The sequence below is a fragment of the Gambusia affinis genome, linkage group LG21 (genome assembly GCF_019740435.1).
Source record: "Gambusia affinis linkage group LG21, SWU_Gaff_1.0, whole genome shotgun sequence".
Lineage (NCBI taxonomy): Eukaryota > Metazoa > Chordata > Actinopteri > Cyprinodontiformes > Poeciliidae > Gambusia > Gambusia affinis.
In genome coordinates this window covers 20,452,228-20,468,424 of record NC_057888.1, presented here as the reverse complement: position 1 = coordinate 20,468,424, position 16,197 = coordinate 20,452,228, and the positions used below count along the sequence as shown (strand labels likewise).

The 16,197-nt window shown below is 44.9% G+C and overlaps 1 protein-coding gene and 1 long non-coding RNA gene across 2 annotated transcripts in view; one reads left to right on the top strand and one right to left on the bottom strand.

The window, feature by feature from the left end:
• The window catches only part of zeb1b (zinc finger E-box binding homeobox 1b), a 58,793-nt gene that overhangs the window by 12,848 nt on the left and 29,748 nt on the right, over positions 1-16,197 (bottom strand). Inside the window, 1 exon segment of the mRNA XM_044104433.1 lies at positions 4,551-4,706. Within this exon segment, the coding sequence (XP_043960368.1) occupies positions 4,551-4,706 (156 nt within the window).
• Positions 1-16,197, top strand: part of LOC122824162 — a 31,613-nt gene that overhangs the window by 14,677 nt on the left and 739 nt on the right. The window contains exon 3 of the long non-coding RNA XR_006369454.1: positions 12,351-12,452. This is a non-coding gene — a long non-coding RNA (uncharacterized LOC122824162). The remainder of the gene's footprint in view (positions 1-12,350; positions 12,453-16,197) is intronic.

The following is a 16,197-nucleotide window of genomic DNA, read 5'->3' as shown; positions in this document are numbered from 1 at the left end:
TTTCTGACAGAAACCCTGCCTGTGGCTATAAAAGACTTAAGACTGGGATGGAGCTTTTGTTTCTGGCAGGACAGTGACCCAAAGCGTACAGCCAGCAGATGCATGTCTAAATGTTAAAATGGCCCAGTCAAAGTTCAGACATAAATACAATGGATGATCTGTGACACAACTTGAAAAAGTGATAATTCTCCCAAGTTGGATTGTGCAAATAAGAATTGGTAAGACAGTCATTTTCTAGGAGGGAAGCGGCAATAAGTCGTTTCTCATTTCTTCAATTTTTCTGAGATCGACTATCAGTCGATACATGAGAAACTGATCTTATCCAACAATCTTGTCTGAAAATGGATTGAGACAAAGATGTAGCCCCCAGGTTACGGCTGCAGGTGTGCAGTTAAAAATAGTCACTCCACTTTCCTGCTATATTTAGCGACTTTTCAGACAAAATTAATCACTCTTGGTCAAAACTGGAATTGGCATATGTGACGTTTTATAGAATGTGATCGGGCAGAAAGCTGCAATCGGTGCACCCCTAGTTTCTACATGTGCAAAGCTAGCAGTTACCTACCCCAAAACACTTGAAACTTTTAATTCAGAGTTATGCACTACTTCACCAAATACAAGTAAAATACACTGAAGATTGATGTTTTAACATAGCAGAATGAGACATAAGATATGAATACTTTTCACAGACAAAGTATTACATCCTTCCATCGAAGCTCTCCATCCATTTCTAAATAATGTCGGTGAGTGACGTGGTGCACAAAATGTCAGCAAGTGCTGATCAGGCTGGGATTTGCTCCCTCGGCCACATTCAGACACACCGATTCACCTCAAGGCTACAAAATGTTGAGCCTGTGTATGTGAAGTGAAGTGAAGTCCCGTTTGGGGCTCTGTGGTGCAAAGGCATGACAGGCTGTTGTTTTCACTCCTCGCCTGTGCGATTCGTTTGCCTCACTCGGCTCTTTTTCAAGTACAGAAGAGGGCCAGGAGGGGTTGCAGCCTTGCTGAGGTGGCTGTGTGTTATCAGGCTGCTCCCCCTGACATGAAACATCACGCAGGCCGCTTACATGCTGACGCAGGGATGTGAATGCACCGCTGCACACGTGGAAGATCAGTTAAAAGAGCTCCATAGAAGGTTCAAGAGAGAATGGCAGCGCATGTTCTTGTAAGAAAAAAAAACAGCAGACCACCAAGTTTCTTTTCTTTTTCTCTTGCTTTTGTCTCTTCCCACTCTCCCTACATCTCTCCAAAATGGCCAGCCCATGATGCATTTCCTGTCCTGTCCAACCCATGACCTCACTATTTCCTGTGGCAGAGCATCCACAACGTGTCTTAGATTCTGTCTGGTGGGGCAGACAAACAAGAAAAAGCCTCGTGAACAAGAATCTAAAGTATTCAACAGTGGTGGGGGGAACAAATGCTTTACTCTATCTCCAGCCATTGGGAGACAGACTGAAGAAGACATGAGGTATTCTGAAATCAGGAGAGGAATGATTTGCTCATCCTTGGCTGTGTGCTACCAAACATTCATCTCTTTCATAAAAATTGTGTATTCCAATGTCTTTCTGAGATCATGGTAACACAACAATTGACACCATCAATCCTTGAAATGTTTTGTCACGTAAAAATCCCAATAACAAAACATTGAGGTTTGTCTCAAAATGTGAAAGAGTCCAAGGGGGAGGGATACCTTTGCAGGCACAGAGAGAAACTGCCTGTATATCCAGATTTTCTCCATCATTTGGTGCCTCTGCTCTCCAGCTCCACCCTGCTCTTTCACTCAGATGTAATCATTCTCTCCTACTCATTAAATGTAAAGGAGAAGCCCTCCTGGGTCAGCGCTCCATCTACCTGTCCCTCCCCCAAGCATAGTCATACCCCAACGGTGGGCTGCTCCACCTCTACATAATCACTTAGGAGTCAATGAGTAATGACAGTGAGGTGGGGGCCTTTCATACCCTTTAATCAAGAAGAATCATTCAGAACAAGAAGAATAGTCAGTAAGGACATATAAAAAAAAGAAAACGATTTGAGGTAAACAAAGTTAAAGTGCTGAAAAACCACCTTTCTGGTTTTGGAGCGCAGAAGTCTCGTGAGAAGGGGTGTCAAGGCTTTAATTTGAAGCAAACCGAGCTGTGAGGAGAAGAAGATTGCTGGGTGGTGGTCAGATTTTCAAGGCCACACCAGCGAGTCTGTTCTCCCAACAGATTAGACGAAAGACGTGTTTGCTTAAAGAGCCGAGGCTTTCCCCGCGTTTCATCAGTCTGATCTGCAGAGAAGGCTGGAGAGTTAGGAAGAGAAGTGAGAAGACCAGATCAGGCACAAACATGGAGCGCCGCCAGCTCACTGAGCTGTTTCAGTGCAGCTCATGCTTTTGAAGTGTTTAATGTTCTCCATCCTGGGCCAAAACCAATGACATTATTCTTCCTACAACTTTCCTCTTATGCAAGGAGGTGCAGCTGGGGGAGCCGAGCCGAGGATGACAGCAGAGTCTGGGGAGTAGGTGGCTGCTCTGTGCGCAGGTCTGTGGTTTGCGTGTGTGCCAGCGCAACCGAAACCATGATGCTCAGAACCGAAGCAAATTCATCTGAGTGGAATTTCTAAAGCTCTCTGCTCAGACCAAAAGTGAGATGTCACTGCATGTTTTCAGATGTGTTGGCTTGAACTTTCCCCACCCTGTTGTCCATGTTTACATTCATCTACATCTGTTGCTTAGAAAACTATAGTTGACATCTTCAAACAGAGTACTATGTGATTTTTGTACCTGATTACCTGCCATATGTGCAAGTCACAGTTGCTGACACCCGTCTGAAGCTACCTAGGTGACCTCATGCAATGGAGAGGCCTTGAGCTCGTGCTGAAACGGCAACATCCTTCAGCACCCGCAATTGTTTTGGAGACGACAGAAAGGGAGGGAATGACGGGCTGGAGGAGGGGGGAGGGAGGGAAGTGACATCAGCTCTTCCTGTGGTAGTGAGCGGGCTTCTGATGCCACTTCCATAGGGTTTGAGGTAAAAAGGAGTTCATGGCGGTTCCCTGTATGCCCACCAGTGCTGTAAAGCTTTCCACCGACACTTGGCTTGAAAGGCTATTTTGTGTGCCTGAAGGTCTCTCTGTGTGTTGGCATTGTCTTTGTTTAATATCATATTTCCTGCCTTAGTTTCAACCCGTCTGCATGCAGTACCTGTTTCCTTACTCTCTGTTTCACAATGAGACAAAGACCTCTATATAACTATGTGCAGATGTTAGGGTGGCATTTCGCAACTTAGACTGTATCTCTTCAGCTGAGATACATAATTGGATCAAAACCCACCTGCAGAAAATAATACAATCCCACAGGCATCCCCCAAGTGTATGATCATCCTGGCAGCCTGCCAGGCTGCTTTACTTGCCCCCACCAGGTTTATAGTTGACACACTGAACTTGAGGGTGCGCTCACCAGTCACACCGTCTGCGCCCTTGCGCACTGTCGCGGTGCCGGGTATGACGGCTCATTCTCGGAGAACACAACACGTGTACACATCAAGTTCAGCCACACTGCTTGCTTGGCTCGAGAGTGCTCAACAGGAACTTTTAAAAGAGGAACTATAACTCAGTCTGTGGTGTATAAAGTCAATTTTCAGTGAAAGGTGGCAGACATTTAAACAGACTGGTTATAATATAATAAATACTTCAATTTTGCACCTTTTGAATATCTAGTTAAAAATATAATGGTATGTAATATAAAGCTGATTAGGTTGGGAGTTGGCGTAACCCGTGGTAAGGACGCACAATGTAACTGCTACTCTGATTCCACACTGATGGGCGTAGAGTGGCTGCGTTGTTGGAGAAGAACTGGGCTAAACGATCAAACTTGGAAAATGAAAGAATTTATCGTGAAAACTGTAGGAAATTAATGCGCTTGACTATGAACTCTCAGCTGTCCATGGGCAGACTCCGCGCTGTTCGCCATTGTATCGGGGAGCTTTTTACACTGTTCATGAACCCGAACACGTCGTTTACTGTGGAACTCTGTAGTAGAAGCATCATAGTGGGGGGATAAAAGCTGGGAAGATGGATGAAGCAAACTACACGCCAATCCAGAAGGAAACTGATTAGAGATTACAGAAAAAATTGAGACTGTGGTGGAGGTCTATGATGAGAACTACATTGAAATTTGTGGCTCTAACATGACACAAGGTGGAAAAGTTCAAAGGATGGAAATAACTTTGCAAGTCACAGTAGAAGCCACAGCATTATGACCACCTACCGTAATGGTTAGCACAGGGGTGGGCACTCCTGGTCCTGGAGGGCCGGTGTCCTGCAACTCTTAGATGTCTCCCTGGTCCAACACACCTGAATCCAATAACTGAATCACCTCCCAAGTGCAGTCAGGTTCTCCAGAGTCCTGCTAATGACTTCATTATGTGACTCAGATGTGTTGAAGTAGAGACACATCTAAAGGTTGCAGGACACCGGCCCTCGAGGATCAGGAGTGTCCACCCCTGGGTTAGCAGAAACCACAGCTCTGTTCACTTTTCAACGGTCAGAGAATAACATGAGGTTCTCACCTGGGTCCCAACTCGGCACGCTCGGGTGCTCTTCGTCCGGCAGGGTGCTGTCGCAGTCTGCCCCGTCTGCCAGGCTGCCTTCCTCCTCCACGATGTGCAGCTTGTCCTCATCGTCTGAGTCTGAGCCTGCCTCCAGCACATTGTTGTAGTTGGTCACTGCACAAGGAGACACAAGATCACAGCTCAGAATGAGTACCGTGGTTCTTGACTCTACTTCGAGTGCTTTATAAACATGATGAGATGTGTGTGGTCTTTAATTATGAGTGCTGGGAGTGAAAGGTTAAAAGCTGGCTGGGTTAAATATATGTACCATGTCGTTTTAATGTCAAAACTATTAAAGGGACTGGTTGTGGAGGCAGAGGGGGCAGGGAGCTGGAAACGCCAATTAAACAGAACGTGGCCTGCCTTAGACAGATGAGATGAAACTTGAAATGACCTCCACAGGGAAATGATTTGGATTAAACAGCTAAGACACTGACAACCTGCTGAACAGGGGCCTCTTTTAGGTGTGACAACCAACCCTGCAGCAACAGGCGAGCAGAGAAAATTTGCACTTGGACACGCAGACACACATGCACATGTGTGTGTGATCGCTGGATTGCAGGCTGAAGTGGTTTCAGGGCCATGTGTGAGCCGGTGTGATGTGGTCGCCTGTGTTATGGGCTGAAGGAGCCAGGAGGCGCACAGAGAGGCGGCCCGCAGAGCGAGAGAGAGGGAGAGGGTTATTACAGGGAGTAAATTTTCCTCACACACACACAACCCATCCGTTTCAGCAGCATGTGTGCTTGTGTGTGCACCTAGCGTGTTGCCCCGGCATCGTCTTTTCATTTCCACAGTGTTCCTCCATCTCTCAATTCCACCTGGGCTTCCATTCCCCCCCCCACATACACAGCCCTCCTCCTACTGCTGCCCTCCAGCCTCCCTCTGTTCCGCTGAGAGAACTACAGATCCTCTCGGAGGCCAAATCAATTCTCCAGTGAGAGCCGCTCAGTCAGCAGAGGGCCTGGGCTGCAAGCGCTCCAACTACCTCTCACATCAACACTCGCACCACACGCAGCGCTGGCACATCCACACACCACCTGCATTCACTCACTGAATGCGTACTGCCAGTACAAAGCACCTGAGCGTAGTGGAGTTTTTTTCTTTTTTTTTTCTCCATCTATCTCCTCTCTCCCCTACCCTCTTCGCCCACCTCTTTCTGAAGTGGCTGAAGGAGGAGGCGTATCAGGTGGAATCGTGAGCCTACGTTTCAATCAATGAGCGTTGTTCCGGCGAGATCTCTCGCTCTCTCCCATCGCCAAGCGGGTCGTTATGGCCGGCCAGCGTTCGCAGAGGTTCAGGCTGAGGGGGAGGCGTGGGGGCGAGGAGGAGGGAGATGTGCTGTTGTTTGTCGAGCCGTTCGTAGGGGCCGTCGCCGCTGCGCTGCAGCAGCGAAATCCTGTCAAGTTCATCGGGAGGGCCGTTTCATTCTCAAACCCGTTACTGTCGTTCATTCAATACTCACCTTTTCCTTGTGATATGGATACTTTTGGTGTCAAGAGAGAGGTGAAAGATTTCAAAAATATTTAACACACTCAAAAACTGGGTTGTGTGTTTGTGTTCAGCCTTTTACTGTGACAACCTTAAAGAAAATTAATTAAAGGTTGCCAGATCAGCAATTCAAACTTAGTCCATAACAAAGAGTTAATTTAAACACCGAATCCAGAGCCTAGAACATCTCACACAGCTCTGTTATCTAGCATATTGTTTTATGCTTTGCTTTGTACAGAGGGTCTGAATCCTCAGCTGTCAATAAACTATTGCTTGCTGGAGGTGTTTACACTGTTGAAATTTGAAATGACCAGATTTTATTTTACCCAATCACTGATGCTTGGCCGTAACATGTGTAATGTGGCAGCTCAACTTTGAAGAAGACATTCTGAAATGGGAAATTGTGTGTGCTGTAAACAACCTCATAAAAGTAGGGCATTGACATTTTTGCCAGCAATAAAATGTCTTATACATTCCTCTTGGTGTGACTTTAATCGCACAGTATTTGACCAAAACGAACTGAATGGCTTCATTCACTTTTTCCACTGCCATTGCCAAACTAGAACCCTGTATTGGCAAACTACAATTGTAAAGCAGTGCAGACACAACCCAGAATTAAATACTTACTGACAAATCAAGCTCAATGGGAGAAATCCCAGACTGAGAACTAAAGGGAGATGAGAATGAGATGTTGCATAAGAAGCCAATGGTCAGGCTAAATACGAGGTAATCCTGGTCGAAAATCAGTGAGACTGCAAAAGACCTTAGACTGGGGTGGAGGTTATTTCATACAAACAGCCAGAGCTGCAGCTTTGAGTGGACCAGTCAAAGTCCAGTCCTAAATTCAACTGAGTACTTATGGCAAGTCTGAAAAAAAAATGCTATTCATAGATTTTCTGTTCAGTCAGAGTATATTTTAGTTATTTTGCACAAAAAAAACCTTGTTTGTAAAAATGCAAAGCTGATAGAGGAATATACCAAAACAGCTGCTGATGTATCTGGTGCAAAAGGTTTCTCTAGGTAAAGCACAACAGGGCTAGTGTTTCTCATTTTTGACACTGTTTCTTCACTAACATTCAGTAACAAACTGTACCTAATAATTAGGTGGCTTCTACTTTTGCAAGGCCATCGATCTCTTGACCATGTATTACTAGACATATTTTACATCTCTGTTGGAGAACTCAAGAGCCACAGAGGAGAATGCCACACACACAAACTGGTTTTACACAGCACCATGTGACACTTGTCCATACTCCTCCTTTCTCCCTCTCTTGAGGCCTTCCCCTACCTCCTTTCCCCCTCTGCCCACTTTTCCCCCAGAGCGATTCTGCCAGGTGATGTATTGTCTGTTCAGCAGCCCCAACAGGGTGCAACACTTCATTTTGAAACAGAAGGTACTTTAGGATGATTCTGAGAGGCTGTTTAGGGCCACAGCCACTCAGGTGTGGAGCTGAGGTCAGCGATTACAAAGGCAACAGTCCCCAGCAGCAGTGGCGAGAGAAAATGACCAACTATAAAGCTGTAGAGAGAAAAATCAATTCGCTGGTGTTTGCAGCAGCAGCAGCAAGCGGGACAATAAAGGCGGGAGCCTCGAAGTGCGGCAAAGAGACTGAGTAAAAGAGTCAAAGGATGATGGTGTGTGTATGAGATGAAGGGGGGCGGGGGGTGTCTTCCTGTGCCAAATGGTCGGCGTCGTCGAAACAAAAGTGTGTGTTCCTGCACGAGATGTAACACCTTGCATCAACAAAGGCTGCGGTCCCTTTTGGCTGACCGGCTGAGCGTTTGGACAGCTGGTCTCATTAGAGCTAACATGCTAGCACGCAACAGGAGGACGACTCCTACGCATCTGAGAGAAGGCATTGGGAGGTGGAGGAGGTGATGAGCTTACTTTCTGAAGAAGTTTGCTTTTCTACATAGGCTGCAATGTGTTTAACACCTGAGAAAATAGCACGGCTCAGATCCCAGCTTCACAACACCCACACGCAAAAAGATCACATCCTGTAGGTCTGGGTAATAAGACACTAACAACACAAACTCGGCACTAAACATCCACTGATAAGCTCAGATTTTAACTCATTAATAACTGAACTTATGGACTGGTAATAGGTGTACCAGACTGTCCATGTCAGACACACCTAAATAAGTCCGCTGTAGGGGGAGGAGGGTCATGTTGTTATGACACCTGCCAGGCTGTATCAGTTACCAGCACCAGAACGGGTGACTGGCTGGTCCAAAAACAGGTCCAACATCACTCTGGTGGGAACTGGGGGGGACACCTTGGCAAACTGTCAGCAGTACAGCACATGAAATGCCATATGTCCATTACTGCAGGTTCCCTTGTTGGTTCTGCCTGACTTCCCCCTAATTGTGTAAACTCTCCAGTTCTTATTTTAGTTTCTCGTTATGTGATCCGTTCTTGATTGGTGAATCATTTCAGGAATTAAAAATCTCTCAGACAAGGTCTCCAACTGCAGCAGATTGCTCAGTTTGGACTTTCCAATACTGAGACATGTCAGATAAGATAGGAATATCTCAACCTCTGTGGGAGGAAACAAATCTCATGTTTGGAGAGGTGTGAATGACTGGCCTAATAATTTGGACAAAGGATAACACATACAGATTGTGAAGACACATATTAGTGTCTGAAAACAGCTTGTTCCTTGATTCATTACCTTTAAGGACATCTGTTAGCAACTTGAAACCTACACCTCGTCTGTGCAGCCCGATGGTCCTGAACCAGAATGTGTACGAGGAATGTCTGGAATGTCCAACCAAAACACTTTTCTCTCAGTTTGGCTCTTAAGGCCACAGATCAAAGCCTGTGTTTTCTTCCTCCGCCTAATGTCATTCAACTGACTGACACATATTGCAAGGTCTGCTGTTGCCCTGCCTGTGATTAGACAGATTGACTCATTGTAAACGGCAGTGACTGCTTGCTTGCCCTTCTACCTTTCCTCTGTGTCTATATTTAGCCTCCGTTCAGGCTCCCTCATTGAGGTACGCCACTTATCTCATTCTGAGCTCAGGGCCAGGCAGACAGTGGTAAAACGACCACAGGCATCCTCATAGAGGACAGAGTCTGCCGTCACAGAGTCTGCCCTTGCGGCTCTACAATGCCTTTTTCTCAGGAAAGGCAACCACTACAATAAACCCAACTCCTAACCAGAACAAAACAAAGCAGTGCCATTCAAAACCCTCAAGTATGCCGTCTCAAGGTAAGGCGCCTCATTCAGTACAGAGGTAAACGCTGACGGTTTTTGTTGAAACAACAACCTTCCTCCTGCCTAGTCAGGAAGGTCAGCTCAAGAACCGATAATAACAGAACAAAAGAAGTGGGGATTTTCATAGTTAGATAGTTCAAAGGCTCCTTTAGACTTACCAAGTCCCTACACACTGCCAGACAGAGGGCGCTAGATGGTTTCCTGCAAAGATCAGCAGGATCAAAGGTCACAAGGGGAACAGTATGGGCTTCTTTGTAACAACCCTATAGATAAATCTCTAAGACTTCCCCAAGCAACATCAAATGATTCTTACTCATCAGGCCGAGATGGCAAAAAGCAGAACCTTGACAGTGAAAATAGCCCTTGGCACTCCTGAGTATTAGTCACTCTTTTTTTAAGCATTTACCTGCTCTCCAAAGCTTCTAAACAAGTCAAATGCTCTCTTGATATTCACTAATAAACAAATGTTAAGTCAAAATCAACAACCTGTGGAGATGAGCCCTCAGTAGGAAGCATTTCAGAGGTGATCAGGAAGACAATGGACCCTTGTCTTCCTAATGAAGCTGATCAAAGTTTCAGCATGTGAGCTAATGAGCCTCCATGGGTCACTCGACCACCATCTGATGAGCACTTTTTTATGATAACACTAATGCTAATGGTAGCTATTGTTCTCTTAATCTGCATGATGATACTTGGATCTGCGAAGAAAGTCAGTGGGTGTTAATGAGTGGAAGGGAATGAGAAGAAGACTGAATTGTGCCTCAGAGTTTTTCACATTAAAGAAGGAGCCTGTTAACCTGGCCTATTGCTTTGCTCTGCCAGTCAGGCCACGTGTTTTATTGCTCAGGTTAGTCCCAATAATGCTGCTGTAGCTAAACGGCACCCAGGCTGTAGTTCTACTGGAAGGAGGTGGGTGTGAATGATTGTGGCTGCTGATGGTTTTTTCTTTCAGAAGCTAATGAGGACACACACACACACACACACACCAACATTCTGTTCAACTGGACGTCCTCTGAGGGTTTCTGCTTCTGGCTCCTCATTGCTTTTCTAAATAAGGCCAGGTGCAGCAACAGGCGAGCAGAGAAAATTTGCACCCGACGGGTGTCTTCACACACACACACACACGCACGCACGCACACACACACCCATGCACACACAATCCACAGCAATGCCTCGGCCACCAAGTTTACTCTTTGTTTATGTTGGAGGTGAGACAGCCCCATCCAAGGTAATAACTCTGCTACACCTAAGTCAGAGTGTGTGGTCTGGATGTTAAGCTAGTAAGAGGCATGGCATGTAGAAGGTTCCCGGTCATTATGAGTGATCACGTGATCCAGGCCGCAATCACACTGATGTCGTTACAAACTGGTGCAACCCGAAACTGGACATCAAAAAAATGGCAAATTTCAAACCTGATCAACCAAACCATTTTATTTAAACAAAAATGAGGGGGGAACTGGAGTGGCCGACCAGAGGCACCACACATTGTGAGATGTGTGAGTCCATGCTAGTTTGCAAGCTCTATTTCCTGTTTATTACAGCTGTATATAATGTCAACATCTGACAAAATTCAGCTCATTCTACCCTGATCAATTGAGAATGGAGACATGCCTAATTTTATTTTTTTTATTATTCTTTTTTTGCACCATTCTTAAAGTTCTCTCAAAATTTGCATGATAGTTTGATGGAAATAGAGCTACTGACGTCAACACTCTTAGGAGTGAACAAGATTGTTTAGATATTTCTTCAGCATCAGTGAGGTGTCTGAAAATGAAGCAAAACAGCCGGGACCAAAGGTGTTCTAAGCTTAAAATGTAAATTTTCTCATTTCCAGAAACAGCAAAGGAATGATCTGACTATCCCCTCATAGCAGCAAATCAGAGCTTATTCCTCTAAAATATTAGGCTGTCTGTTATTTTGAAAAGATTATCCCATGACATTCCGTACATTACAGCTGTAATCGGTCTTGTAAAGGGGTAAAGGCGATGTGATGGGGTTTATTTTTAGATTCCTTTTAGGTTTTCAGAACACTGAAGCGTTGCAACAGTTGAAATCTCAATTCATCCTGGAAACAAAAACACTTCTTGCTTTTTGTAGCTTTAAGGAGAAGATTGCAATCAACTTCAATGTGTATCGACAAGTCAGACCTCTACAAAATCCTACCATCTCTACGCGAAACGCACACGCAAATCTAAGCTCAGTGCTGGCGTCTCACACCATCTATAGATCCGCCGCCCGTCAGCAGACAGGCCTGCTCTGGTTCTCAAACACTCAGCAGCTCTGTGGTGAAAGAATGCCCATCTCTTCCGCCAGCCGAGCCGTATATAGCGTAGCCAGGTGAGTGAGGAAGAAGTGTTGCGGGGGGTGTGGAGGTCAGAGAGGTGAGGAGAGGAAACATCTGTTACAGATTCTGGTAAGGCCAGAAAACCTGCGGTCACACTTCCGCAAACCACCTTCCTTCTGCTCTCTCTTTACTCTGCTCCTCTGCTCAATCCGTCTCTGTCGTTTTCATTCACAAAATAAAGCACGCCAGGCCCTCGCATGTGCTAAATAAAAATACGGCATGTTAGCTGAGCTGTCCCTCTGCACAGGAAGCAGAGAAACAACAGCACAGAAAACCTTTGGCACACACCTGGGTAAACAGTTGCTTCCCCCCCTGCCAGCGGCTGCTTCCATTTAAGCCCGGCTCATCTGCATGAGCGGGAAGACAAACCAGAACCCAGACCCGGCTGCTGCCGCCGCGTTAGCCTCCATCAGATCTCATTTGAGAGTCGCCGGCAACACAAAATGTCCCTGCCACCTCTGCTGTCAGACTCCATTCACACTGATGGCTTTTGAAAGCTCCATAGTAGTAGAACGCTGCTCTTGTCCTTTGATTTTGCCAGTTTGTGTTTAGCCGTGACATTTTGAGTGGAGTGGTTATTATTAGAACGAGAGCCGAAAGGTATCCGGCCCGTTTTAAATGTGGTCGCTTTACATCAGCAGCGTCGAACTTCATTATGGGGCTTGTTCCTCTTTTCTTTCTTTCTTCTTTTTTTTTTTTCTGCAGTCACTTCGGTTGTAATGTCAACAACGAGGCTGGGTCAGCAGGTGCTGTCTGAGGGCGGATGTGTGAAAACCTTCCACTTCAGGGTAGAAGAATGCTTCCAAGGTGAGCCTGTCCTGCTGATGGAGTCAGTCCTGTTTCCCATCATTGAACGAACAGAAACTGATGTTAAAAAAAGATGACTAAAATCAACCAATATCAATGTTAGTACTGAATCCCAACCATTTTTTTTATCTTGATAGAGTTATGAAGTACATAAGTAGTAGCTGTACTGTTGACAGATCTAGCAGACATAAAAATTACACAGGATTTTATTTACGTGCATCAGAGTCTATCCTTTTCAAACTTACATGCCACTTTTCTCTACAAGATAAACTCTTGTCAAATTACGTCTTCATAAATTTGGGTGTAAACTAAAATCTATCCTCAACGAGCGGTAGACCCAAATGCTGAAGCATCTTTATGAAATATAAGGAAGTAGAGGAGAAAAGCCTGAAAATAACCCCCTATTTTAGAAAAATAAAATAAGCAGGATTCCACAGAACTGAACGATTTAAAGCTCTTGTTTTCTTCTTGTAAAGACATTCTGCTGACCAGCAGAACTGGATCACAGTGAGGTGCGTGTTTAAATATATGCAATGAGCAATAACACTGTTATCCAACCAGGTTGTGCAGTGCACATCTATATTAGGTTAGTGTAGCACAGGGCTGTTGCATTTTAGGAGCAGGTGACTGGACATTCCTGCCTGTATTAGGTCTGACAATTTACTGTGGGGGAGTAGCAGGACGGGAGAGCTGCACTGGCCTATGAAGAGGGAGGCAGGGAGTGAGCTTCATGTCTAAACAGCTCCAACCAGAAAAATCTCATTAAATCCTGCTTACCTGTACGCATACCTTGCTCTCGCTAACATCACCATGGCAAACTTTATCTAATCAAGGAGGCCGAACGTCACAGCCTTCAGCTGTCGCATATTTATACACTCCACTCTTCATTCAATAATGTGTTTGTCGGGTAGATTAATGGAGATTTTGCCAGTCAGCAGCGAGGCGTGTTCACACACAGACTACGGGAAAAGAGAACAGAAGAGATGAACGGTAAAGGGGGAAAGATGACAAAGGTGGGAGGGAAGGAACTGCTAATGGCCTAAAAAGACTAAGCTGACCTGTCACATAAGATGCTCATCTGAACTGATGGCTGCCCCAGGGAGGGAGTGTCACTAACTGTCAGCCTGACTGAGGGAAGAAAAAGGAGAGAATATTGTCGGGAGACAGAGCTAGACATTAAAGGTTGAAATGAGGATGGATGTCGCAGGAGGAATGATTAACGGAGTAACAGCAAAAATGCAAATACGACCTATTAGGAAGTGATAGAATAAGAATGGAAGACAGGTAAAACATTTATACAGGGGTAGTTTCTGTCTTAGGCTAAGTTTACACAGCAGGTTTTGATGCTCAAATTCCATTTTTTTTATTATTAGTTCATGCTACTAAATGATGCAACCACAGTCAGACTTCGGTTTGAACGGTTTATGATCCCAAAGTATGCACAGAAGAAGAACGTTGTCCTGCAGCAGCACTCTGTTTACGGAAGTAACAATGAACGCCGCCGTCTGTGGACCAATGTTAACGTTACTGTGTAATAGGAGTCGACGTTATTCTCACAAGAGCAGATAAGAGGACGAAGGAAAAAAGCACAACTAATTGCAGTGGACTTTCTGTGAAGCATTGACTGCGACTTTATCACCTAAAAAAAAAGAAAAGAAAAAGAACATCAGGAAGTCAGAGGTTTAGAAAAACAGTGATCAGGAATTAGCCTTGATGTCTAGCATTGACCTGGAGGGGCGAGGCCAACCCAGGGATCCTTTCTTCGTTCCGTTTTACACTTTACGTCGTTGCAAGTTCCACAGCAATCAGCCAGTCAGCTCACTTCAGTGCAGCTCTGGCCAAGATCTCTGTTGACAGCCTACTGTGGCTTCACTAATTCCGACACTAACACACAAAAGTGGGCCCTTTTCTGCGTTCTCTGCTCTTTGTGGGACTCAGACAACAAATGAACGCTCCTCTGGCTTCCAAAATGTCAGCTCTGTCACAAGACTCCAGAGGCCAGACGTCCTGCACAACCCCTGACTCGCACGGCGCATAATCAAACACGCTGCCCCCGGGGGCTGCTGCTCGCTTTGTCACACTTGCTTTCTTGTTATTCACGTGAAGCAGGAAGAGAAAGGGGTTAACACAGTAAACTTACATCCACAAAGGCGCCTTTGTCACCTTGCTCCTCCAGCCCTTCACCTCACCCCTCCCAGGGGAAAATAGCCTTTTCCCTGTGTGATCGAGAATAGTTAGCACCCCCACCGCATCTCCCTTCAGGGGGACTTCCAGCTGAAGAGGCGGTCAAGCGGCGTCGCTCACACCATTACCCTGCTGTTAAATGACCATGAGGCTGGACTCCCTGTCCAATGGCCAGCTATGAAAATCTGTCCCGCTAAATCAGGCGAGGAGAAGTATGTGTGTGTACACATGTTGGTGGACCTCATCTAAAGGGGTCAGGTGGGTGTACAGTGGCTGCACTCACCAACTCGTGAACTGTGATTTGTAGAGCAGGAGGAGCTGTTAATGCAGCGCTGATTGAGGCAACAGGTAAAAGCACTGACGACAAAAAGGTGACGACTGATCACCTTTCAGTGCATTACACCCGTAAGTGTGCAGGCCAGGGTTTTAATAGTTTCAGACTTTTTATTAAAGTTCAGCTTTATTTTGTTGTGACTTTTGTTTGTCTAATGGAAGTAGTTTTTTATTAGTTTGCCCAGTTTTCTACTAGTCAAACAAACCAGAACCAAACATGGAGAAGCAGCGTTCAGCTTCTACACACTTCAAGTTTGAAACAAACTTCCAGAAAACTGCAAAACAGCTGAAACACTGAGCTCCGTTAAATCAAGGCTAAAACCCCAGCTGTTTAAAGTTACTTTCAGCCCATAATCACTGGAACATTGACCAACATATTTGATGTGTATTATTGATTTTAACGATGGCCCTTGGGAATAAAAAAAAAAGAAAAAGTGATTTCTGTTTCTGGTTCTCACAGTTGTTGACTGCAAGATGTGTTTATGATGTTTCAATGGTTTCTTGTTGTGAAGCGCTTTCAACTGCCTCATTGATAAAAATCAACGTGGCAGTTGATTTTGAAAAAAACTTGATAGAAATGTATGGTTTTAGTTTAGTTTTTACTGGTTGTATTAGTAGTTTGTTTGTTTTTTGTACTTTGATTCACTTTTTGGTGCTGAATTCAAGAAGGTCAGAGTATTGTATTGTTACTATGTACATATATTGGGTGATGAATGCATAACGGAAGATTCCATTTAAAAAAAAATAATTTAATTATTGTTAAACAACCAACTGCCTGATGTTTTCTTCCAACCTTTGCTGTTGCCATTTTGTGGACTTGCATGAACTGGTCGTGTGGCGAAAAAAAACAATTTCATATCAGTTCTAAAAGCTAAAGACAAGTTCATAAACAAAAAATAAGGATATCATAGTTCTAATTCCAGCATGTTATTGTTAGTTTTATAAACGCATGATATAGTTCCAGTTAGTTATAGTTTTTCTTCATTATTTACCGTTTTCATTTATTCAGTTAACGAACATGTTTTCTCAGTTTCAGTTTTTGTTAATTTTAGTTGACTATGATAACCCTCATATTGGTTGTGTGTGTGTGTGTGTGTGTGTGTGTGTGGGTGTGTGTGTGTGTGTGTGTGGTTGCCCGCAGCGCTGAGAGGCCATTAGTTCAGTGTGTCAGGATTGGAAAGGAGAGGATCGACAGTAGGGCCGAGATAATCGATAGCAGCAGATCTCT